This window comes from Heterodontus francisci, chromosome 12, assembly GCF_036365525.1.
Source record: "Heterodontus francisci isolate sHetFra1 chromosome 12, sHetFra1.hap1, whole genome shotgun sequence".
Taxonomy (NCBI): Eukaryota; Metazoa; Chordata; class Chondrichthyes; order Heterodontiformes; family Heterodontidae; genus Heterodontus; species Heterodontus francisci.
The window spans coordinates 26,641,601-26,667,364 of record NC_090382.1 but is presented as its reverse complement, the minus strand read 5'-3'; the positions used below and the strand labels follow the sequence as shown (position 1 = coordinate 26,667,364).

The 25,764-nt window shown below is 42.3% G+C and overlaps 1 protein-coding gene across 2 annotated transcripts in view; it reads right to left on the bottom strand.

Annotated features, from left to right (window-relative positions):
• The window catches only part of LOC137375787 (dedicator of cytokinesis protein 2-like), a 690,449-nt gene that overhangs the window by 20,603 nt on the left and 644,082 nt on the right, over window positions 1–25,764 (bottom strand). For both annotated transcript variants that reach the window (XM_068043220.1, XM_068043218.1), the window contains exons 44-47: window positions 24,704–24,790; window positions 21,713–21,889; window positions 8,322–8,405; window positions 700–837 (exon numbers count right to left, since the gene is read on the bottom strand). In XM_068043220.1, the coding sequence (XP_067899321.1) occupies window positions 700–837; window positions 8,322–8,405; window positions 21,713–21,889; window positions 24,704–24,790 (486 nt within the window). The remainder of the gene's footprint in view (window positions 1–699; window positions 838–8,321; window positions 8,406–21,712; window positions 21,890–24,703; window positions 24,791–25,764) is intronic.

Below are 25,764 nucleotides of genomic sequence, written 5' to 3'. Positions count from 1 at the left end.
CTTCTCAGTGCAGACTTTCCAAAGAGACGTAAAACAAGGCCCTTTTCAAGTGGATGTTCAAGATCCCACGGCACTATTCAATGAAGAACAGGAAGTTACAGTCTCCTGACCAACATCCATCCCTCAACTGACACCACCCAAGAAAAAAATAACTTTTCATTCATCCTCTGCTAATTTGTGCTATCTTGGTTGCATTTATAAGCAATTCCTTTCCCTTCTATTCGCGATATAAAATCTTTACACATTTCAAGCCTGCTGAGTGATGAATGGGTCAAGGCTTTTGTTAAAAGAGTGGGCAAAGAAATTTTATACAAATATTTTGACCCACTCATTACTAATATCAAGAAAGCTCTACTTACATTGACAAAAGTAGCAAAACTGAACAAGGTGGTGCCAGGCTTGAGGCCTATCAACTTGTTGATCCGGCTCCCCATTTCAGCAATCATTAAAAAAGTATTCAAAGCTTGTTACTATTAAGCTGCAGCTCAGTAATGGATCACCGTTTTCAGAGGAGGGAGTTTGAAAACTTCCAGGGTCAAAGAAGGGGTACAGTTGCACCGATATTACTCTCTCTCCTGCCTCCATGCAAGGTGTGTGTGAAGAAACACAAAATTCAGCAAAGAGGACAGGCTATGGGGTTGCTCATTCCCTCGCCTTCAGCAAAAGGGAACCAAAGTACCTTGATTCCAGTCCACTTACCAGCTCCCTTGTCCCATATTCCTTCTCTACTTTAATTTTTAACTGTTTGAAACATTCTTCCATCCGGTCATGGAAAGGCCGAAGATCATCCAACACTCTTTTCCCATGAAGTTTTATTCCTTTTTCAAGCAATGGGACCTTGTGCAGAGAAAGAGGAGAAAATTCTTGGCACATTGGTACTCAGAATGCAGCAGAAGAAACATTTCCAGTCTGGCCCTTCCCACTCCCATCCCATTTACTTATGTCAGGCGGTGGGATTTTGAAGGAGCTGGCTGTCTCCTCTCTGAAATGTGAGTGAAAGGCCAAGTGAGGCAGATCTATTTAATCCTATATTTCATCTTGGGATAGAGTTGACACGGCAAAGGCCACATTTATTGACCATCCCTAGCTTCCCTGAGGCAGTGACTTCCATTGTAGCGATAGCTTGACCATCCTTAGTTGCACTGAGATGATGGCCTTCATCGCAGTGTTGGCAAATGTTGCTAATTGATGTTCCACTGTTATTCACCATTTACATGAACAATTTGGACCAGGGAATCAAAAGTACAGTTTCAAAATTTGTGGACGATGCCAAATTAGGAATGTCATTAAAACAGAGGAAAATAGCATCAAAATACAGAAAGATATTAATAAACTTGCAGAATGGCCATGTAATTGGCCAATAACTTCCAGAATAGATAAGTGTGAGGTCATACATTTTGGTGAAGTGCATAGATGCATTTAAAGGGAAAACACATGCGGGAGAAAGGAACAGAAGGATATGGGGTCAGGTGACGAAGGATGGGAGGTGGCTCGTGTGGAGCATAAACACCAGCATGGGTCTGGTGGGATGACTGGCCTGTTTCAGTGTTGTACATTCTGTGTAATACTTTGTCGCGATCTCTTTTACAATTGGTTGGCTTTCAAGGCCACTTCAGCATTAATGAGTTAATCATGTAGTGAGCAATTGGAATCAAGCGTAGGTCAGACCAGGTAGGACATTTGTTAACATTTTTGATGGACATTTTATTTTCTATGGTCACAAGGCACTTGTCTCAGTGGGAGTGGAATTCAGCACCTCAATGGGGTCAGCCCAGCATCATAACCACTGGACTAATGCATAGCACAGAAAAGCTTGGTAACAGTTCTCAGTGCCACACCTGAAATCTGGGGGCTCACCACTTTGGGAATGATGGGAGCGGGGTGACGTCCTATTATTCCATAACGTGGAATGTTGCCTCAGCACTGTAGCCTTCAAGCAAGACATTAGTTAGGATTGTGACTGAATGGTACAGAGTAACTTCAAACCAACCGACAAATATGCAAGAGCTGCTTTTTATTCTGAAGAATATAGTGGCAAACTACAGTCACCGACTGCCACCTGGTGGAAAGTGGTTGCTACTGCAGTATATTGGATGGCTGGGGTTGAGCAGGGAGAATGGCAGAGTGACAGGCAAAACTCACTTGCCAATGATGATGTTCAAAAAACAGGCCTAAAATAACAAATTTGCAAATCTGAGAGGTGCATTCACTGCACAATTCGACGTGGGCAAGGCAGACAAATCTGTATATACATGGAGAAAAAATATTTTTCACTGATGTGATTAAACTCTAAAAGAAACATTCACCAAGGCTCTGAGAGACAGGGCTACCCCACCGTATCTCCAATTGTCGGACCTGTGCTCCCATCTGAGAAGCCTTATTTATAGTGAATCCTGACTGAAGGATTAAGGTAGTCGAATCTGCAGGATTGTGCTGGAGTCTCCAGCAATTGGTGATTAATATCCTGCATACTGCTGCGAGCAACAAGAGACAGATCATAGGGACTTTAAAACAAAAACATGCTTATTACACTTGTTCTTTGAACAGTTTTGTTTATTAATTATAAAGATATTGAAGATGAGGGAAAAAGACTGTTTGATGGGTGGCACTGTTGGAAGCAGGAGGCCATTTGATGTAACTTCCAAGAATACATCCAGCCAGAGCTGGCAACCCTGTTGCCCACTCAGGCATTGTTGATATTCAGTTCTTCATAATTTGTTTGCTATGGAGATACACAGCGATTTTGAACGTAATCTATACAGAGATTGTGAATGGGTTTGGGAGTTCTGATTCGATATGGAGTGTGTTAATGGGTTTGGGAGTTTAGATTCTATACGGAGTGTGTTAATGGGTTTGGGAGTTTAGATTCTATATGGAGTGTGTTAATGGGTTTGGGAGTTTAGATTCTATACGGAGTGTGTTAATGGGTTTGGGAGTTTAGATTCTATACGGAGTGTGTTAATGGGTTTGGGGGGTTTAGATTCCATATGGAGTGTGTAAATGGGTTGGGAGTTTAGATTCTATATGGAGAGTGTAAATGGGTTTGGGAGTCCAGCATCTGCATGGAGAGTGTAAATGGGTTTGGGACTATAGATTCTATATGGAATGTGTCAATGGGTTTGGGAGTCGAGATTCCATATGGAGTGTGTAAATGGGTTTGGGAATTTAGATTCTATATGGAGAGTGTTAATGGGTTTGAGAGTTTAGATTCTATATGAAGCGTATAAAAGGGTTTGAGAGGTAAGATTCCATGTGGAGTGTGTTAGTGGGTTTGGGAGTTTAGATTCTAAATGGTACATGAAAATGGGTTTGGGACTTTAGATTCTATATGGAGTGTGTTAATGGGTTTGAGAGTTTACATTCTATATGAAGGGTGTGAATGGGTTTGAGAGTTTACATTCTATATGGAACATGTTGATGGGTACGGGAGTTTAGATTCTATATGGAGTGTGTTAATGGGTTTGAGCGTTTACATTCTATATGAAGGGTGTGAATGGGTTTGAGAGTTTACATTCTATATGGAACATGTTGATGGGTACGGGAGTTTAGATTCTATATGGAGTGTGTAAATGGGTTTGGGAGTTTAAATTCTATATGGAGAGTGCAAATGGGTTTGGGAGTTTAGTTTATGTTTAGTTTAGTTTAGAGATACAGCACTGAAACAGGCCCTTCGGCCCACCGAGTCTGTGCCGACCATCAGCCACCCATTTATACTAACCCTACACTAATTCCATATTCCTACCACATTCCCACCTGTCCCGATATTTCCCTACCACCTACCTATACTAGGGGCAATTTATAATGGCCAATTTACCTATCAACCTGCAAGTCTTTGGCATGTGGGAGGAAACCGGAGCACCCGGAGGAAACCCACGCAGACACAGGGAGAACTTGCAAACTCCACACAGGCAGTACCCAGAATTGAACCTGGGTTGCTGAAGCTGTGAGGCTGCGGTGCTAACCACTGCGCCACTGTGCCGCCCCTTTGGGTTTGGGAGTTTGGGAGTTTAGTTCTATATGGAGTGTGTAAATGGGTTTGGGAGTTTAGATTCTATATGGAGTGTGTTAATGGGTTTGGGAATCTCGATTCTGTATGAAGGGTGTAAATGGGTTTGGGAATTTAGATTCTATTTGGAGTGTGTTAATGGGTTTGAGAGTTTAGATTCTATATGGAAAGTAGAAATGCGTTTGGGAGTTTAGATTCCATATGAAGGGTGCTAATGGGTTTGAGACTTACATTCTATGTGGAACATGTTGATAGGTGCGGGAGTTTAGATTCTATATGGAGTGTGTTAATGGGTTTGGGAGTCTAGCTTCTGTATGGAGAGTGTAAATGGGTTTGGGACTAAAGATTCTATATGGAAGGTGTCAATGGGTTTGGGAGTCTAGATTCTATATGGAGAGTGTAAATGGGTTTGGGAGTTTAGATTCTGTATGAAGGGTGTGAATGGGTTTGGGAGTCTAGATTCTATATGGGGTTTGTAAATGGGTTTGAGAGTTTACATTCTATATGGAACATATTGATAGGTGCGGGAGTTTAGATTCTATATGGAGTGTGTTAATGGGTTTGGGAGTCTAGCTTCTGTATGGAGAGTGTAAATGGGTTTGGGACTAAAGATTCTATATAGAATGTGTCAATGGGTTTGGGTGTTTAGATTCTATATGGGGTTTTTAAATGGGTTTAGGAGTTTAAATTCTATATGGAGTGTGTAAATGGGTTTGGGAGTTTAGATTCTATATGGAGTGTGTAAATGGGTTTGGGAATCTAGATTCTATATGAAGGGTGTAAATGGGTTTGAGAGTTACATTCTATATGGAACATGATGATGGGTTTGGGAGTTTAGATTCTATATGGAGTGTGTTAATGGGTTTGGAAATCTAGATTCGATATGAAGGGTGTAAATGGGTTTGGGAGTTTAAATTCTATATGGAGTGTGTAAATGTGTTTGGGAATCTAGATTCTATATGAAGGGTGTAAATGGGTTTGGGAATTTAGATTCTATATGGAGTGTGTAAATGTGTTTGGGAATCTAGATTCTATATGAAGGGTGTAAATGGGTTTGGGAGTTCACATTCTATATGGAGAGTGTTAATGGGTTTGAGAGTTTAGATTCTATATGAAGCATATAAATGGGTTTGAGAGTTTATATTCCATGTGGAGTGTGTTAATGGGTTTGGGAGTTTAGATTCTATATGGAACATGAAAATGGGTTTGGGAGTTTAGATTCTATAAGGAGTGTGTAAATGGGTTTGGGAGTCTAGATTCTGTATGAAGGGTGTAAATGGGTTTGAGAGTTACATTCTATATGGAACATGTTGATGGGTTTGGGAGTTTAGATTCTATATGGAGTGTGTAAATGGGTTTGAGAGTTTAGATTCTATATGGAGTGTGTTAATGGGTTTGGGAATCTAGATTCTATATGAAGGGTGTAAATGGGTTTGGGAGTTTAAATTCTATATGGAGAGTGTAAATGGGTTTGAGAGTTTAGATTCTATATGGAGTGTGTTAATGGGTTTGGGAATCTAGATTCTATATGAAGGGTGTAAATGGGCTTGGGAGTTTAAATTCTATATGGAGATTGTAAATGGGTTTGGGAGTTTAGATTCTATATGGAGTGTGTTAATGGGTTTGGGAATCTAGATTCTATATGAAGGGTGTAAATGGGTTTGGGAGTTTAAATTCTATATGGAGACCGTAAATGGGTTTGAGAGTTTAGATTCTATATGAAGCGTATAAATGGGTTTGAGAGTTTAGATTCCATGTGGAGTGTGTTAATGGGTTTGGGAGTTTAGATTCTATATGGAACATGAAAATGGGTTTGGGAGTTTAGATTCTATATGGAGTGTGTTAATGGGTTTGGGAGTTTAGATTCTATATGGAGTGTGTAAATGGGTTTGGGAGTTTAGATTCTATATGAAGGGTGTGAATGGGTTTGAGAGTTACATTCTATATGGAACATGTTGATGGGTGTGGGAGTTTAGATTCTAAATGGAGTGTGTAAATTGGTTTGGGAGTTTAGATTCTATATGAAGGGTGTAAATGGGTTTGGGAGTTTAAATTCTACATGGAGTGTGTTAATGGGCTTGGGAATCTAGATTCTATATGAAGGGTGTAAATGGGTTTGGGAATTTGGATTCTATGGAGAGTGTTAATGGGTTTGAGAGTTTAGATTCTATATGAAGTGTGTAAATGGGTTTGAGAGCTTAGAGTTTGTATGGACTGTGTAAATGGCTTTGGGAGTTTAGATTCTCTATGGAGTGTGTAAATGGGTTTGGGAGTTTAGATTCTGTATGGTGTGTGTTAATAGGTATGGGAGTTTAGATTCTATATGGTGTGTATGAATGGGTTTGGGAGTTTACATTATATATGCAGTACGTGAATGGGTTTGCCAGTTTTGACATTATATGGAGAGGGTGAATGGATCTGGGAGTTTAGATTCTGTATGACGGGCGTAAATGGGTTTGGGAGTTTAGATTCTATATGGAGTGTGTAAATGGATTTGGGAGTCTAGATTCTAAATGGAGTGTGTAAATGGGTTTGAGACTCTAGATTCTATATGGTGTGTGTTAATGTGTTTGGGAGTCTAGATTCTATATGGACTGTGTAAATTGGTTTGGGAGTCTAAATTCTGCATGGAGTGTGTAAATGGATTTGGAATCTAGATTCTTTCTGGAGTGTGTAAATGGGTTTTGGAGTTTAGATTATATATGGAGTGTGTTAATGGGTTTGAGAGTTTAGATTCTATATGGAGTGCATTAATGGGCTTGAGCGTTTAGATTCTATATGGTATGTGTTAATGGGTTTGGTTGTCTATATTCTATATGGAGTGTATTAATGGGTTTTGGAGTTGACATTCTATATGGAGTATGTGAATGGGTTTGGGAGTTTTGACACTATATGGAGAGTGTGAATGGGTTTGGGATTTTGGATTCTATATGGAGAGTGTTGTCACTGTCCTGTGTTTTTTTTGTCTCTCCTCGGAAATATTGTGGTGCACATATAAGACTGTAAAAAGAACAATGTACCTTTAAGAATTCTCCAGAAGCTCAGTGAGCCAAGGTGCATTCTGATTGCCATGCAACAGCCAGAGAGAGAGAGGACGAGATTCAATGTTGCAGTTTGACTTTTGAAAACTAGCTGGAAAAAAACTGGTTTTAAGCAGAGTTCTGAGGTGATTTTAAACTGAAGGAGCCGTATTTGCTCTCTCAATATTCTACCGAGCAACAAGCCAAATTAATTCCCTAAGAAAGTATTTTCTTTTCTAACAAAGTATCGGCATTGCTGTGTTTATCACGGAAGGGACAGGTAATCTTACAACAGCTGAACTGAACTGCTGAATTCCTATCTTGGAAAGACCCTTTTTCTCATCAGACCTTGAAAGACTGTCAGTGAACTTTGACTGTGTTGTATTGGAACCCCTTTGTCAGGATCATAACTTACAAAGACTTGTTTATTTGCTTTAGTTCTGAGAAAAAGCAATTAAATAAAAATCTACATTCTTTAAAACCTGAACCACTGTTAATTTGAGTATATGTATGCAAATGCAGGAGATAGATTTTAAATAAGAAGTTATAAGGTCTTTAGATATTGGTTTATCTTGTAATGTAACATTTTTAGTTTTTTTAATAAATAGTTAATTTGTTGATATCTAAAGATACCTGGTTTGGTTCACTTAATTTGGGGGTTACTAGATCTTCAATTTAGCTGCTTTCTTTTTTCTGGTTTGGAAATCTTAAAGAAATATGCTGTGACCAGTGGAGCGACGGGACTGAATTGACAGTGCGTTACTCCCACCATGATTAGAATCAGATATTTTGATTGGGGGCTTTGTTTTGAGTAGTCGTAACAGTTTATACGGAGAGAGTGGATGGGTTTGGGATTTTGGATTCTATATGGAGAGTGTGAATCATTTTGGTGTTTTGGATTCTATACGGAGAGTGTGAATGGGTTTGAGATTTTAGATTCTAAATGGCGTGTGTGAATGGGTTTGAGATTTTGGATTCTATACGGAGAATGTGAGCAGGTTTGAGATTTTGGATTCTATACAGAGAGTGTGAATGGGTTTGAGATTTTGCAATCTATATGGATTGTGTGAATGGGTTTGAGATTTGGGATTTTATACAGAGAGTGTGAATGGGTTTGGGATTTTGGATTTTATACAGAGTGTGGGAATGGGTTTGGGAATTTGGATTTTATACAGAGAGTGTGAATGGGTTTGGGATTTTGGATTCTATAGAGTGTGGGAATGGGTTTGAGATTTTGGGTTCTATACAGAGTGTATGGTGGATGTGGTTCATTGAGATCAATGTTTTGTTCTTACCTGCCAAGCTATGAGATCCTTGAGATGAGCCAGTTTCTCCCAATCCTTTGGATGTTCTTGTGAATAAGCCTCTGTAAAGAAAGCCTGAAAAGGTGCAACAATTAAAAATGGAGTCAAAACCAGACATTGCCTCCACTTAAATAATAGCCAACACTCCCTAATTGACAGCCAGCACCAAAGAGTTTGTGTGTGTTTTTTATGTCAGATACAGAGTTATAAACAGCTAATTTGTCACTATGCAGTTTAATTTAGAAAAAGTAAATTGAATCTTTGTTTCTCACAGTGACTGACAGAATTTTAAAAAAAAATATTAAGAGGGCAGATTATTTCTCTAAATAGCAAGTGGAAGTTAGTTTTCAATTAAATTCAGTAAATGTTCCTTAAAATTAAAAAGAATGTTGGTGTGTGATTATACATCTGCAGTGTCTCAGTGTGTGATTATACACCTTTATATACACAGTATAGGTGTATAATCTCCCACTGACACAGTACAGGTATAATAATATCACACTAATACACTACAGGTATATAATCACACACTGATACAGTACAGGTGCCTGACACAGTACAGGTATATAATCACACTCTGACACAGTACAAGTACCTGGCACAGTACAGGTATATAATCACACACTGATACACTACAGGTGTATAATCACACAGTGACGCAGCACAGGTGTAAAATCACACACTGATACAGTACAGGTACCTGACTGTGAGATTATTACACAGGTATATAATCACACACTGATACACTACAGGTGCCTGACACAGTACAGGTATATAATCACACTCTGACACAGTACAAGTACCTGGCACAGTACAGGTATATAATCACACACTGATACAATACAGGTGTATAATCACACAGTGACACAGCACAGGTGTAAAATCACACACTGATACAGTACAGGTACCCAACACAGTACAGGTGTACAATCACACACTGATACAGTACAGGTACCTGACACAGTACAGGTGTACAATCATACTCTGACACAGTACAGGTACCTGACACAGTACAGGTATATAATCACACATTGACACAGTACAGGTGTATAATCACACACTGACACAGTACAGGTGCATAATCACACAATGACACAGTACAGGTAGCTGACACAGTACAGATGTATAATCACACACTGACACAGTACAGGTGTATAATCACACAATGACACAGTACAGGTAGCTGACACAGTACAGATGTATAATCACACACTGACACAATACAGGTACCTGACACAGTACAGGTATATATTCACACATTGACACAGTACAGATGCATAATCACACACTGACACAGTACAGGTGTATAATCACACTCTGACACAGTACAGGTACCTGACAAAGTACAGGTATATAATCACACACTGACACAGTACAGGTGCATAATCACACAGTGACACAGTACAGGTGTATAATCACACACTGATACAGTGTGTGTAATATCATACTGATATAATGTAAGTGTGATAATCTGACAGTGACACAGTAGGGATGTAGAATCTCACACTGATACAGTACAGTGTATAATCACACACTGACAAAGTACAGGTGTATAATTACAAACTTATCCAGTGCAGGTGTATAATCTCACACTGTTATAATGGAGGTATATAAGTTCACACTAACGCAGTGCAGGTATATAATCTCATACTGACAAAGTACAGGTGTAATCACCTCACACTGATGCAGTACAGGTGTAATAATCTCACACGATACAGTACAGTTGTTTAATCACATTACTGATGTATAATCACACACGGACACAGTGTAGGAGTATAATCTCTAAATGATACAGTACAAGTGTACATTCTCACACTGATCCAATACAGGTGCAATAATATCACACTGATAAATTACAGGTATACATTCTCACACTGATACAGTACAGCTGTAATAATCTCATACATATACAATACAGGTTGTTATGCTAGGCCCCCACCTGCCAAGAATGAGGAACATCAATTTTGTCATGAACATTGATTTTTAACTGTTATTGGAGTGAGGAAATGACTTGTTAAACAGATTAGCCGTGGCTGGAAAAAAAACATTTACATACTAACAGACATTGAAGGTGAGGAGCGCATTCCAGGGCCTGCTAAGGAGGATACAATCCGCAAGGGCCAGGATGGTTAGACCAGCTGGTCACATGACTAACTGGTTGTTCCGGGGTTTTCTTTTGAAGTAGCCACAGAGAGTTTCAACTGAGAGTGACTGTTTGCTTCTGGACTGAGAAGTTCACTCCTGTCTGCTCCCATCTCATTCTCACAAGCCTCTGAATCCACTGAAGACACATGAACCCCAAGTGAGCAAAGTCTCCTACAGTGAACAAGGTTTAAGAAGAATACTGGGCCCCAACAAAAACCAAGATCTACCTACAATCAAGGACTCTACAGTGAGCTTGAAGAACCATAGCAAAAACTCTTCAGATATTACCTCAAACCATTCCACTCTATTTTTCTTCTGCTCTTTTCTGTCTCTATTTGCATGTGTGTATCGCATATGCATGCTAGCGTGGGCGCGTCGTGTATCCATAGGTGTTAAATGAATTAGAGTTTAAGTTTAATAAATTTCAACTTTTCTTCTTTAAACCTAAGAAAGCCTGTTTGTGCTGGTTTCTTTGGCTTTTAATTGGAAAGCAGTGAACAAGGATTCATAAGGGGGAGATAAAAACAGATGTATAATCTCACATTATAATCTATAGGTATAATTATCTCACAGTGCTACAGTACAAATGTATAGGGCTGCATTTTACCAGCTCGCCACCAATCTCAGCAATGAGTTCAAAGATGGCAGAGCGCATGCACGGTTTACTCCGCAGAGCTGCCATGATATTAAACGCAGTGGCTCATTTACATGGCCGAGGCAGACTGCGCAGCTGCCGGCACAATTTCTAAAGGGCTTAGAGTGCTAAATGAGTTTATATTTTTAAAGAAACATTTCCAGCCCCTCTCCCACCCCCCAATAGCCTTACATATCATTCCTGCCCTCCCCCCACCAAAATATTTACCTTCAGTACCTGACCTTTCCCCCGCACCCCCAAAGTTCAGAAACTTTTACCTTTACCCCTTCCTATCATCACCTCGACCAATCAGGTCAGTTTGACCCCACTCCCCCTCTCCCAAACAGAAATACTTACTTACGTCCTCCCCCCTCCCACCAGTGTCCCGCATCGTATCTCTGGTTGGAGATCAGATGGTGTGGGAGTGCCGTAATATCGGAGCGAGATGGCTGGCGGGACAAGGTGAGTAACTATTCTTTCATTTACATCTCTTAACATATTTAAATGGATGTCCCATCACCGAGCAGTGGGAGGGGGTGGGTTCGCCACGAGGCCTCACTGCCGCTGGTAATATGGGGCTGTGCCTTCTCGGCATCAAGGCCCATGGCGGGTCTCTCCCGAAAGTATTTTCCGAGCCCTCTGCCATGCCCCCGATGTCGGTGGGTGAGGGGCCGGAAAATTCAGCCAATGATCTCATTCTGATAAAGTACGGGTGTATAATCTCACACTGATACATTGGGAGTGGAGATGTTTACATAAGATCTAGGAGCAGGAGTAGGCAATTCAGCCCCTCGAGCCTGCTCCACCATTCAATACGATCATGGCTTTTTTTTTATTCATTCATGGGATGTGGGCGTCACTGGCCAAGCCAGCGTTTATTGCCCATCCCTAATTGCCCTTGAGAAGGTGGTGGTGAGCTGCCTTCTTGAACCGCTGCAGTCCATGTGGGGAAGGTATACCCACAGTGCTGTTAGGAAGGGAGTTCCAGGATTTTGACCCAGCGACAGTGAAGGAACAGAGATATAATTCCAAGTCAGGATGGTGCGTGACTTGGAGGGGAACTTGCAGTTGGTGGTGTTCCCATGTATTTGTTGCCCTTGTCCTTCTAGTTGGTAGAGGTCGCGGGTTTGGAAGGTGCTGTCTAAGGAGCCTTGGTGCATTGCTGCAGTGCATCTTGTAGATGGTACACACTGCTGCCACTGTGCATCGATGGTGAGGGAGTGAATGTTTGTAGATGGGGTGCCAATCAAGCGTGCTGCTTTGTCCTGGATGGTGTCGAGCCTCTTGAGTGTTGTTGGAGCTGCACCCATCCAGGCAAGTGGAGAGTATTCCATCACACTCCTGACTTGTGCCTTGTAGATGGTGGACAGGCTTTGGGGTGTCAGGAGGCGAGTTACTCGCCTCAGGATTCCTAGCCTCTGACCTGCTCTTGTAGCCATGGTATTTATATGGCTACTCCAGTTCAGTTTCTGGTCAATGGTTGCCCTTAGGATGTTGATAGTGGGGGATTCAGTGATGGTAATGCCATTGAATGTCAAGGGGAGATGGTTAGATTCTCTCTTTTTGGAGATGGTCATTGCCTGGCACTTGTGTGCCGCGAATGTTACTTGCCACTTATCAGCCCAAGCTCATCTCGGCCTCAACTCCACTTTCCTGCCCGTTCTCCATAACCTTCACCCAATCCTAATTAAAAATCTGTCTATCTCCTCCTGAAATTTACTCAATGTCCCGGCATCCATCGCACTCTGGGATAGTGAATTCCAGACTCATGACCCTTTGAGAGATGTAATTTCTCCTCATCTCTGTTTAAATCTGCTACCCGTTATCTTAAAACTATGACCTCTCGTTCTAGATTGCCCCACCAGAGGAAACATCCTCTCTACGTCTACTTTGTCAATCCCCTTAATCATCTTATATATCTCAATTAGATCTCCTCTCATTCTTCTAAACTCCAGAGAGTAAAGGCCTAAACTGCTCAATCTCTTTTCATAAGACAAACCCCTCATCTCTGGAATCAATCTAGTGAACCTCCTCTGAACTGCCTCCAACGCAACTACATCCCTCCTCAAGTAAGGGGACCAAAATTGTACGCAATACTCCAGGTGCAGTCTCACTAATGCCATGTACAGTTGCAACAACACTTGCCTACTTTTATATTCTATTCCTTTAGCAATAAATGCCAAAATTCCATTTGCAGTCCTTATTACCTGCTGCACCTGCATACTAGTTTTCTGCAATTCATGCACGAGGATACCCAGATCCCTCTGCACTGAAACACTCTGAAGTTTCTCTCCATTTAGATAATAATTTGTGGATAAATAATTTGTGGATAAATAACTTTCCTTTCAGTGCAGCAGCTTTTTCGGGAGCAGCGTGTGAGCGAGTGAGCAGCTGGAAAAGTCAGTTTGAAAGTAAATTTAATTTCCTTTTGTTTTTCGGCGGAGGCCAGGGGGCTGCTGGGTAAGTAAAACACTATATATTTGGGCGGTTTCTGAACCCGAGACACCACACTTGTAGTGTCTCCCACCCGCCCTCCTCCTCTAACCAAAAAAAAGGACTCGGTGGGGTGTTTATAAGGTAAGGCTTTTTCGATTTCTCTGGTTTTATTGTGATTGGTAAAAACTTTTCGTTCCTTTTTCATTTAACTAAGTTTAAACTTAAGATTAAAAATGGCAGGAGATCTCAGACCCGTATCATGCTCCTCTTGCTCAATGTGGGAGCTCAGGGACATGGCTGATGACCCTGGCTCCTTCACGTGCAGGAAGTGTGTCCAGCTGCAGCTCTTGTTAGACCGCATGACGGCTCTCGAGCTGCGGATGGACTCACTTTGGAGCATGCGCGATGCTGAGGAGGTAGTGGATAGCACGTTTAGTGAATTGGTCACACCGCAGATTAGGATTGCTGAGGGAGAAAGGGAATGGGTGACGAAAAGGCAGAGAAAGAGCAGGAAGGCAGCGCAGGAGTCCCCTGCGGTCATCTCCCTCCAAAACAAGTATACCGTTTTGGATACTGTTGAGGGAGATGGCTCACCAGGGGAAGGCAGCAGTAGCCAGGTCCATGGCACCGTGGCTGGCTCTGCTGTTCCGAAGGGCGGGAAAAAGAGTGGAAGGGCTATAGTCGTAGGGGATTCGATTGTAAGGGGAGTAGATAGGCGGTTCTGTGGTCGAAAACGAGGCTCCCGAATGGTATGTTGCCTCCCAGGTGCACGGGTCAGGGACATCTCAGATCGGCTGCAGAACATTCTAAAGGGGGAGGGTGAACAGCCAGTTGTCATTGTGCACATAGGCACTAATGATATAGGTAAAAAATGGGATGCGGTCCTACAAGCAGAGTTTAGGGAGTTAGGAGCCAAGTTAAAAAGTAGGACCTCAAAGGTAGTAATCTCAGGATTACTACCAGTGCCACGTGATAGTCAGAGTAAAAATGAAAGAATAGTCAGGATGAATGCGTGGCTTGAGAGATGGTGCAGGAAGGAGGGGTTCAGATTTTTGGGACATTGGGACCGGTTCTGGGGGAGGTGGGACTATTACAAATTGGACGGTCTACACCTGGGCCGGACTGGAACCAATGTCCTTGGAGGTGCTTTTGCTAACGCTGTTGGGGAGGGTTTAAACTAATGTGGCAGGGGGATGGGAACCAATTGAGGTCAGTTGACAGTAAGGAGGTAGTAACAAAAGCCTGTAAGGAACTAGATAATGAAGTCAGTGTGACTAAGGGGAAGAGCAGGCAGGGAGCAGATGATGAATATAAAGGGACTGGTGGTCTGAGGTGCATTTGTTTTAATGCAAGAAGTGTAGTTGGTAAGGCAGATGAACTTAGGGCTTGGATTGGTACCTGGGAGTATGATGTTATTGCTATTACTGAGACTTGGTTGAGGGAAGGGCATGATTGGCAACTAAATATCCCAGGATATCGATGCTTCAGGCGGGATAGAGAGGGAGGTAAAAGGGGTGGAGGAGTTGCATTACTGGTCAAAGAGGATATCACAGCTGTGCTGAAGGAGGGCACTATGGAGGACTCGAGCAGTGAGGCAATATGGACAGAACTCAGAAATAGGAAGGGTGCGGTAACAATGTTGGGGCTGTACTACAGGCCTCCCAACAGCGAGCGTGAGATAGAGGTACAAATATGTAAACAGATTATGGAAAGATGTAGGAGCAACAGGGTGGTGGTGATAGGAGATTTTAATTTTCCCAACATTGACTGGGATTCGCTTAGTGTTAGAGGTCCAGATGGAGCAGAATTTGTAAGGAGCATCCAGGAGGGTTTTCTAGAGCAGTATGTAAATAGTCCAACTCGGGAAGGGGCCATACTGGACCTGGTGTTGGGGAATGAGCCCGGCCAGGTTGTTGAAGTTTCAGTAGGGGACTACTTTGGGAATAGTGATCACAATTCCGTAAGCTTTAAAATACTCATGGACAAAGACGAGAGTGGTCCTAAAGGAAGAGTGCTAAATTGGGGGAAGGCCAACTATACCAAAATTCGGCAGGAGCTGGGAAATGTAGATTGGGAGCAGCTGTTTGAAGGTAAATCCACATGTGATATGTGGGAGGCTTTTAAAGAGAGGTTGATTAGCGTGCAGGAGAGACATGTTCCTGTGAAAATGAGGGATAGAAATGGCAAGATTAGGGAACCATGGATGACAGGTGAAATTGTGAGACTAGCTAAGAGGAAAAAGGAAGCATACATAAGGTCTAGGCGGCTGATGAAAGACGAAGCTTTGAAAGAATATCGGGAATGTAGGACCAATCTGAAACGAGGAATTAAGAGGGCTAAAAGGGGTCATGAAATATCTTTAGCAAACAGGGTTAAGGAAAATCCAAAGCCTTTTATTCATATATAAGGAGAAAGAGGGTAACTAGAGAAAGGATTGGCCCACTAAAGGACAAAGGAGGAATGTTATGCTTGGACTCAGAGAAAATGGGTGAGATTCTAAACGAGTACTTTGCATCGGTATTCACCGAGGAGAGGGACATGACGGATGTTGAGGTTAGGAACAGATGTTTGATTACTCTAGGTCAAGTCGGCATAAGGAGGGAGGAAGTGTTGGGTATTCTAAAGGGCATTAAGGTGGACAAGTCCCCAGGTCCGGATGGGATCTATCCCAGGTTACTGAGGGAAGCGAGAGAGGAAATAGCTGGGGCCTTAACAGATATCTTTGCAGCATCCTTAAACACGGGTGAGGTCCCGGAGGACTGGAGAATTGCTAATGTTGTCCCCTTGTTTAAGAAGGGTAGCAGGGATAATCCAGGTAATTATAGACCGGTGAGCCTGACGTCAGTGGTAGGGAAGCTGCTGGAGAAGATACTGAGGGATAGGATCTATTCCCATTTGGAAGAAAATGGGCTCATCAGTGATAGGCAACATGGTTTTGTGCAGGGAAGGTCATGTCTTACCAACTTAATAGAATTCTTTGAGGAAGTGACAAAGTTGATTGATGAGGGAAGGGCTGTCGATGTCATATACATGGACTTCAGTAAGGCGTTTGATAAGGTTCCCCATGGCAGGCTGATGGAGAAAGTGAAGGCGCTTGGGGTCCAAGGTGTACTAGCTCGATGGATAAAGAACTGGCTGGGCAACAGGAGACAGAGTAGCAGTGGAAGGGAGTTTCTCAAAATGGAGACGTGTGACCAGTGGTGTTCCACAGGGATCCGTGCTGGGACCACTGTTGTTTGTGATATACATTAATGATTTGGAGGAAAGTATAGGTGGACTGATTAGCAAATTTGCAGACGACACTAAGATTGGTGGAGTAGCAGATAGTGAAGGGGACTGTCAGAGAATACAGCAGAATATAGATAGATTGGAGAGTTGGGCAGAGAAATGGCAGATGGAGTTCAATCAGGGCAAATGCGAGGTGATGCATTTTGGAAGATCCAATTCAAGAGTGAACTATACAGTAAATGGAAAAGTCCTGGGGAAAATTGATGTACAGAGAGATTTGGGTGTTCAGGTCCACTGTTCCCTGAAGGTGGCAACGCAGGTAAATAGAGTGGTCAAGAAGGCATACGGCATGCTTTCCTTCATCGGACGGGGCATTGAGTACAAGAGTTGGCAGGTCATGTTACAGTTGTATAGGACTTTGGTTCGGCCACATTTGGAATACTGCGTACAGTTCTGGTCGCCACATTATCAAAAGGATGTGGATGCTTTGGAGAGGGTGCAGAGGAGGTTCACAAGGATGTTGCCTGGTATGGAGGGCGCTAGCTATGAAGAGAGGTTGAGCAGATTAGGATTATTTTCATTAGAAAGACGGAGGTTGAGGGGGGACCTGATTGAGGTGTACAAAATCATGAGAGGTATAGACAGGGTGGATAGCAAGAGGCTTTTTCCCAGAGTGGGGGTTTCAATTACTAGAGGACACGAGTTCAAAGTGAAAGGGGAAAAGTTTAGGGGGGATATGCGTGGAAAGTTCTTTACGCAGAGGGTGGTGGGCACCTGGAACGCATTGCCAGCGGAGGTGGTAGATGCGGGCACGATGGATTCTTTTAAGATGTATCTAGACAGATACATGAATGGGCAGGAAGAAAAGAGATACAGAACCTTAGAAAATAGGCGACATGTTTAGAGAGAGGATCTGGATCGGCGCAGGCTTGGAGGGCCGAAGGGCCTGTTCCTGTGCTGTAATTATCTTTGTTCTTTTGTTCTTTGTTTATTCTTCTGACCAAAATGGATAACCTCACACTTATCCATGTTAAACTCTATCCTTCCCATTCACCTAACCTATCCATATCTATTTGTACATTTCTTATTTCTTTATTGCAACTTACTATCCCACCTATTTTAGTGTCATCTGCAAATTTGGCTATAGTACCTTCTATCCCTGCATCCAAGTCATTAATATGGATTGCAAATAGTTAGGGCCTGAGGACCGAACCCTGTGGCACCCCACTAGGTACATCTTGCCAACCAGAAAAGGACCCATTTATCCCGACTCTCTGTTTTCTGTTGGTTAGCCAATCCTCTATCCAAGCTAATAAATTGCCCCAACCCCATGTGACCTTACCTTGTGTATTAACCTTTTGTGCGGCACCTTATCAAATGCCTTCTGGAAGTCCAGAGATACTACATCTACAGGATCCCCATTATCCACTTTACTTGTTACATCTTCGAAGAACTCTAGCAAATTAGTCAAACACAATTTACCCTCCATAAAATCATGCTGACTCTGATGGATTGCGTTTTGACTTTCTAAATGTCCTGTCATTACTTCCTTAATAATGGATTCTAACAATTTCCCAACGACAGATGTTAAACTAACTGGTCTATAGTTTCCTACTTTCTGCCTCCCTCATTTTTTGAATAAGGGCATTATATTAGCATTTTTCCAATCCACTGGAACCATTCCTGAATCCAGGAAATTTTGGAATATTATAACCAATGGATCCATTATCTCTGCTGCCACTTCCTTTAAGACCCTAGGATGAAGATCATCAGGCCATGGGGACTTGTCTGCCTTCAATCCCAATCGTTTGCTCAGTACTTTTTCCCTAGTGATGATAATTTTTCTAAGTTCCTCCCTTTCTATAACCTCTGCATTACTTGTTATTATTGGGATGGTACTAGTGACCTCCACCGTGAAAACTGAGGAAAAATACTGATTTAGTGTCTCCGCCATTTCTGTGTTCCCTACAATTAACTCCCCAGTCTCATCCTCCAAGGGACCAACATTCACTTTAGCTACTCTCTTCCCTTTTATGTACTTACAGAAGCTTTTGCTATCCGTTTTTATACTTTACGCTAGTTTTCTTTCATAATTTACCTTTGCTCTTTTTATTACTTTTTTAGTAACACTTTGTTGGTCTTTAAAAGTTTCCCAATCTTCCAGCCTGCCACTGGCCTTTGCAATATGGTATGCCTTAGTTTTTGTCTTTATGTTATCCTTAACTTCCTTGCTTAGCCATGGATGTTTTTCCCCCCTCTTAGAATCTTTCTTCCTCTCTGGAATATACTTTAGTTGGTAGGAATTGAATATCTCCTTAAATATCTGCCACCGCTCATCAACTGTCCTGCCTTTTAGTCTTCCTGCCCAGTCCACTCGGGCCAAATCTGTCCTCATGCCTATGTAATTACCTTTGTTTAACTCCAGAACACTAGTGTGGGACTCCAGTTTCTCACTCTCAAACTGAATTTGAAATTCTAGCATGCTTTGATCACTCTTCCCCAGAGGATCATTAACTATGAGATCATTAATTAATCTCACCTCATTACACAATACCAAATCTAGAATAGCCTGCTCCCTGGTTGGTTCCACAACATATTGCTCCAAAAAACAATCTCTAATACATTCAATGAACTCTCCCTCGAGGCTACCCTTGCCAATTTGATTAATCCAGTCTATATGCATATTAAAATCACCCATGATTATTGCCATACCTTTCTTACAAGCCCCCAGTATTTCTTGGTTTATACTGTGCCCCACTGCGGAACGACTGTTTGGGGACCTATAGCTTACTCCCACCAGGGTCTTCTTTCCCTTGCTATTTCTTATTTCTACCCAGACAGATTCTACGTCTTAATCTCCAGTGCCTATATCATTTCTCACTACAGCACTGATCTCTTCCTTTACTAACAAAGCTACACCACCTCCTTTTCCTTCCTGCCTATCCTTCTGAAATACTGAGTACCCTTGGATATTCAATTCCTAAACCTGGTTTTCCTGCAACCACGTCTCAGTAATAGATCATACCCATTCGTCTCTATTTGCGCTGTTAACTCATTAATTTTATTCCGAATACTTCGTGCATTCAGATACAAAGCCTTTAAGTTTGTTCTATTATCAAATTTCCCTACTCTTGTACGATTCCTTGGTGCAATATGATGTTTACACGTTCTGTCCCTTCCTTTTATTTTCTGGTAACACAATCAACCTCATCACTAACCTGCACTCCTACCTTCTCCTTTAACTTTGACTTCCTGATTTTCCATGCAACTGAACCCTGCACCCCCCCCCCCCCCCACTATTTAGTTTCACGCTCTATCTCCGGCCCTAGTTATGCAATTCCGCCAGGACTCTGGTCCCAGCATGATTCAGATGGAGCCCTTCCCATCAGATCAACACCCTCCTTCCCCAGTACTGGTGCCAATGTCCCATAAATTCGAACCCATTCCTCCCACACCAGTCTTTGAGCCACGTATTTACCTCTTTAATCTTATTGACCCTGTGCTCATGGCTCAGGTAGTAATCTGGAGACTATTACCTTTTTGGTTCTGCTTTTTAATTTAGCCCCTAGCTGCTCATATTGCCTCAGCAGAACCTCTATCCTTGTTCTACCTATATTGTTGGTACCTACATGGACCACGACAACTGGATCTTTCCCCTCCCACTCCAAGTTTCTCTGCAACCCAGATGAGATATCCTAAACCCTGGCACCAGGTAAGCAACAGAGCCTTCAGGACTCTCGACCCTAGCCACAGAGAACAGTGTCTATGCCCCTAACTATAATATCCCCGATTACGACTACATTTCTCTTTTCTCCCCCCACTTGAATGGCTCCCTGTACCACAGTGCTGTGGTCAGTTTGCTCATCCTCCCTACAGTCCCTGCTCTTGTCCACACAGGGAGAAAGAATCTTGAACCTGTTGGACAAGGACAAGGGCTGAGACTCCTGCAACACTATCTCCTGGATCCCTCTACCTGCTTCACTCATAGTCACACCCTCCTGTCCCTGACCACTGGGTGAATTCACGGTAGTTAATCTAAGGGGTGTGACTGCCTCCTGAAACACAGCGTCCAGGTAACTCTCCCCCTCCCTGATGTGTTGCAACGTCCAAAGCTCAGACTCCAGCTCATCAACTCTGAGCCGGAGTTCCTCGAGCAGCCAACACTTGCTACAGATGTGGTCACTCAGAACCACAATGGGGTCCACCAGCTCCCACATCATGCAGGTACAACACATCGCCTGACCCTGCACCTCTAATTTTATTTAATTAGATTTTAATTTGTTTTTTTAATTTTCCGAGTGGTCTTTAGTTTTTAATCTATAAAATAGTTTTCCTATTCACCTTTAATCTGAAATCAACTTAGAATATATAATTAAAATTAGCAGTTACTTACCAACCAATGAATTTATGGTTTTCCTATGATGTCACTCTTTGTTTTTTTTTCACTCTGTTTTTACTCCCTTAAATTACCCAAAAATTTGATTATGAACACTAGGAACCTTGATTCCCTAAAAAAAAAACTACCTAATATGTTGAAAAAGCACTGTAGACCTTTCTCTTTAATTACTTACTGAGCTGTTTAGAGTTATTCCCTAACAGCTGTTACTCAGCAACCAATCACCTTGCAGCTTTCCTGTGATGTCACTGTTGACTTTTTTTTCAAAACTCTGGAGCGCCTGGATTGCTCCCGGAAGGTAAGTTTAATTACACACGGATACATTACTGATGTATAATCTCACACTGACAAGTACAGGTGTGGAGTTTTGCTAGATGTGAGTTCAGGCCGCAGACTAGACCTTATTGTCTTCTTGCCCTGCCTTGATTTCTACTCCTCTGCAGTGAGGCTCCTTATCTGGAGTGGATCATGCCAGAATTACGCCTGTGCTGGTTTTGTCTCTTAGCTGTTAGGCATGAATAAATAAATCAATGTCCTCTTTACCTTTTCATATTTAGCAAATCCACCCATGACTGCTGGATCCACAATACCATTCAGCAACATAGAGAGAGGATTGATGGGAAGGTGGTCGTCCCCGTGGTATTGGCTGATCAAGGTGAGGATCTTCTCGTTGGTTTTCTGCATTGTCTCAATTGCATTTTCCAGGGGGCTGATGGTGTTCTGTAATAACAAAAAGAAATAGTTGATGGGGTTTTACTTTTTACATTCTGGAACGTAGGATGCGAACTTGGAGTCTCGGGGAATAAAGGGATATGTCGATTGGGTGAGAAGGTGGAGTTGAGGTCAAAGATGAGTCATGATCTTATTGAATGGTGGAGCTGGTGTGAAGGGCTAATATGGCTTACTCCTGCTCCTACTTCTTATGTTCTTATGAATCATTCAAGAAGGGACGATCTAGAAACTCTGAATTCAAGATTAGCTTACGCCAATCATTTTTGTACCTTTTAATTCTGGAAAACTGTGCTGTAGTCTGTGCTATGATACTCCCTGATGCTTCACTGAATAAATGCACTGTACAGAGTAGAGGTCAGTCGTAGATATCAGGAAGGACTCCCTGTTTAAAGCTGAATTAACTGATCTCGGTCATGTGGCATTGTGTGCTGCAATTAGGTTTGCAAGAACAAATCTTTCAATAATACATCATCAATCAGCAGATTGCCCCAGCCTCACATATCCACCATATCATAAACACCAAGTGAAAGGTCATCCATGTCTATGTTGGTGTTTTGGGAATCATAGAATCTTACTGCACAGAAGGAGGCCATTCAGCCCATTATGCCTGTGCTGGCTCTTTGAAAGTGCAGTTGTACCGTGTCCCACATCCCTGTTTCTGTCCTTAACCCTATAAGTTCCTCATCCTCAAGTACCTGTCTAACTCCCTTTTAAAATTATTAATGGAATCAGTTTCCACCACCTTTTCAGGTATAGTAATAAATCTGGGCGATAAATGTTCCCTTCATTGTCCCTCTAGATCATTTGTCAATGATTTAAAATCTATGGCTTCAGGTTGTTGACCCACTCGCTAGAGGGAATAGTTTATTTTTCTATCTACTCTATCAAAACCCCTTATCATCCTGAAAACCTCTATTGGGTCACCTATTAAACCTCTCTGCTCCAAGGAGAACAGCCCTAACTTTTCTGACCTCTCCTCATAACTGAAGTCCCTCATCCCCAGAGTTATCCTGGTAAAACTCCTCTGTACTCTTTCTGAGGCTTTTGCATATTTACTGAGGTGCGGTGACCAGAATTGTTCACTTTGCTCCAGCTGAGGCCTAACCAATGATTTACAAAGAGCTAGCAAGATCTCTTTTCTTTTATATTCTATGCATCAATTTATAAAGCCAAGTAATCCATATGCTTTTTACCAACCTTATCAACTTGCCTTGCAACTTTTAAGGATGTGTGTATATGGAGACCAAGGTGCCTCTGCTCATCTACACTTTTCAAAATTGTGCCATTTATCTACCGCCTTCCCATATCAGTCCTTCCAAAGTGCATCACTTCACACTTTCATACATTGAACTCTAACTGCTATGCTTCTGCCCATTTAACCATCCTGTCTATGTCATTGAGAAAGCTACAACTTTCCTCACCACAAACTACTACGTTGCCAAGTTTTGTACCATCTGCATGTTATCATGTTGCTTCCTACATGTGAGTGTAGGTTGATTATACAAATTGAAAACAGTAATGGACCCAAAACTGACCCTTGGAGAACACCACTGGAAACCTCATAGTCCGAAAATCATAATTCCACCACCATCACCCTTTGCTTCCGTTCACTGAGAAATACTGTATCCATAACACCGCTTTCCCCTTAATTTCATTGGATTCCATATGAAGCATCATAACAATGGTATTTGCACATCGATACTGTGCTGTTTTATAGTATTCTCACACTGATATGGTACTGATGTGCATTAGAACACAAGAAACATAAGAAATAGGAGCAGGAGTAGGCCATGCGGTCCCTCAAACCTGCTCCACTATTCAATAAGATTATGGCTGATCTTCTACCTCAACTTTACTTTCCTGCTCTATCCCCATTTCACTTGATTTCCTTAGTGTCCAAAACTCTATCGACCACCATCTTGAATATACTCAATGACGGAGCATTCACAGCTCTCTGAGGCGGAGCATTCCAAAGATTTTCAGTACTCTTGAGTGAAGAAATTTCTCTTCATCTCAGTCTTAAATGGCTGGCCCCTTTTTCTGAGACATGACCCCTAGTTCTAGACTCTCCGGCCAGGGGAAACAGCTTCTCAGCATGTACCTTTCAGAATTTTATATGTTTCAATGAGATCATCTCTCGTCTTTCTAAACTCCAATGAACATAGTCCCATTCTACTCAATCTCTCCTCGTAGGACAGCCCTCTCATCCCAGGAATCAATCTAGTGAATAAAAGCAAAATACTGCGGATGCTGGAAATCTGAAATAAAAACAAGAAATGCTGGAAATACTCAGCAGGTCTGGCAGCATCTGCGGAAAGAGAAGCAGAGTTAACGTTTCGGGTCAGTGACCCTTCTTCGGAACCTAGTGTACCTTTGTTGCATCCCTTTTAAGGCAAATATATCCTTCCTTCGGTAAAGAGACCAAAACTGTACACAATATTCCAGGTGTGGTGTCACCAAAGCCCTAGATAATTGCAGCAAGGCTTCCTTACTCTTATACTTCAATCCTCTTGCAATAAAGGCAAACATACCATTTGCTTTCCTAATTGCTTGCTGTGCCTGCTCACACTGATACAGTACTGCGTGTATATTCACATTATTACAGTAATAGTGCATGCGCTCTCACAAGTATGGTGACAGTGGATATGTGTCCAGAGCCGATTTCTGCATGGTTTTGCAGGCTCAGTTACCAATTGAGCGTGGAGCTTCCTATCAAGGGTTCCTATGAAGGGTTGAATCCCAGCAGCACACATTAGGAACAAGTTAATACACTCGTGTCGCTCAAAAGGATACTGTACTCACAGTGGAATAGGAACTGACTTCAAACCAACACAGAATGCCAGGTAATTTATAAGCTGTGATAAAGGTAGTCCTCTCAATCCACATTGACTGTAAGACATAAATAAATGGATTTAATAAGATAAATGAATGCTGTGTTCTATGAACTTTGTCTCGACAGAATGATGCACACACTGTTTGTACTAGCAACGGTCCAACAAGGGAGGACAGAAAGGGGATAGAGCAGCCATATCAAGGCAACCAGTGATTTAATGGGGAAGGGTCATGGAGCACTTAGGAGAGAGGCAGCTTTACTCCCAATACATTATATAAAAATTTTGCCTTCTTTTTTCGTGTCACCCCTATTTTTTTGTATTCTTTCATGTGATGTGGGCATTGCTGGCAAGGCCAGCAATTGTTGCCCATCCCTAATTGCCCTTGATGGTAGTGGTGAGCTGCCTTCTTGAACCACTGCAGTGCATGTGATGCAGGTACACCCACAGTGCTGTTAGGGAGGGAGTTCCAGGATTTTGATCCATCGACAGTGAAGGAACGGCAATATATTTCCAAGTCAGGATGATGTGTGGCTTGGAGGGGAACGTGCAGGTGGTGGTGTTCCCATGCAGTTGCTGCCCCTTGTCCTTCTAGGTGGAAGAGGTTGTGTGTTTGGAAAGTGCTGTCGAAGAAGGTGTGGTGAGTTACTGCAGTGCATCTTGTAGATGGTGCACACTGCTGTCACTGTGCGTCAGTGGTGGAGGGACAGAAGGTTGCAGGTAGTGGATGGGCTGCTAATCAAACGGGCTGCTTTGGCCTGAATGATGTTGAGCTTCTTGAGTGTTGTTGGAGCCGCACTCATCCAGGCAAGTGAAGAGTATTCCATCACACTTCTGACTTGTGCCTTGTAGATGATTGGACAGGATTTGCAGAGTCAGGAAGGGGTTTACTCACCACAGAATCCCCAGTCTCTGACATACTCTTGTAGCCACAGTATTTATGTGGCTGCTTCAGTTTAGTTTCTGGTCAATGGTAACCCCCAAGATGTTGATAGTGGGGTTTCCGCGATGGTAATGTCTTTGAATGCCAAG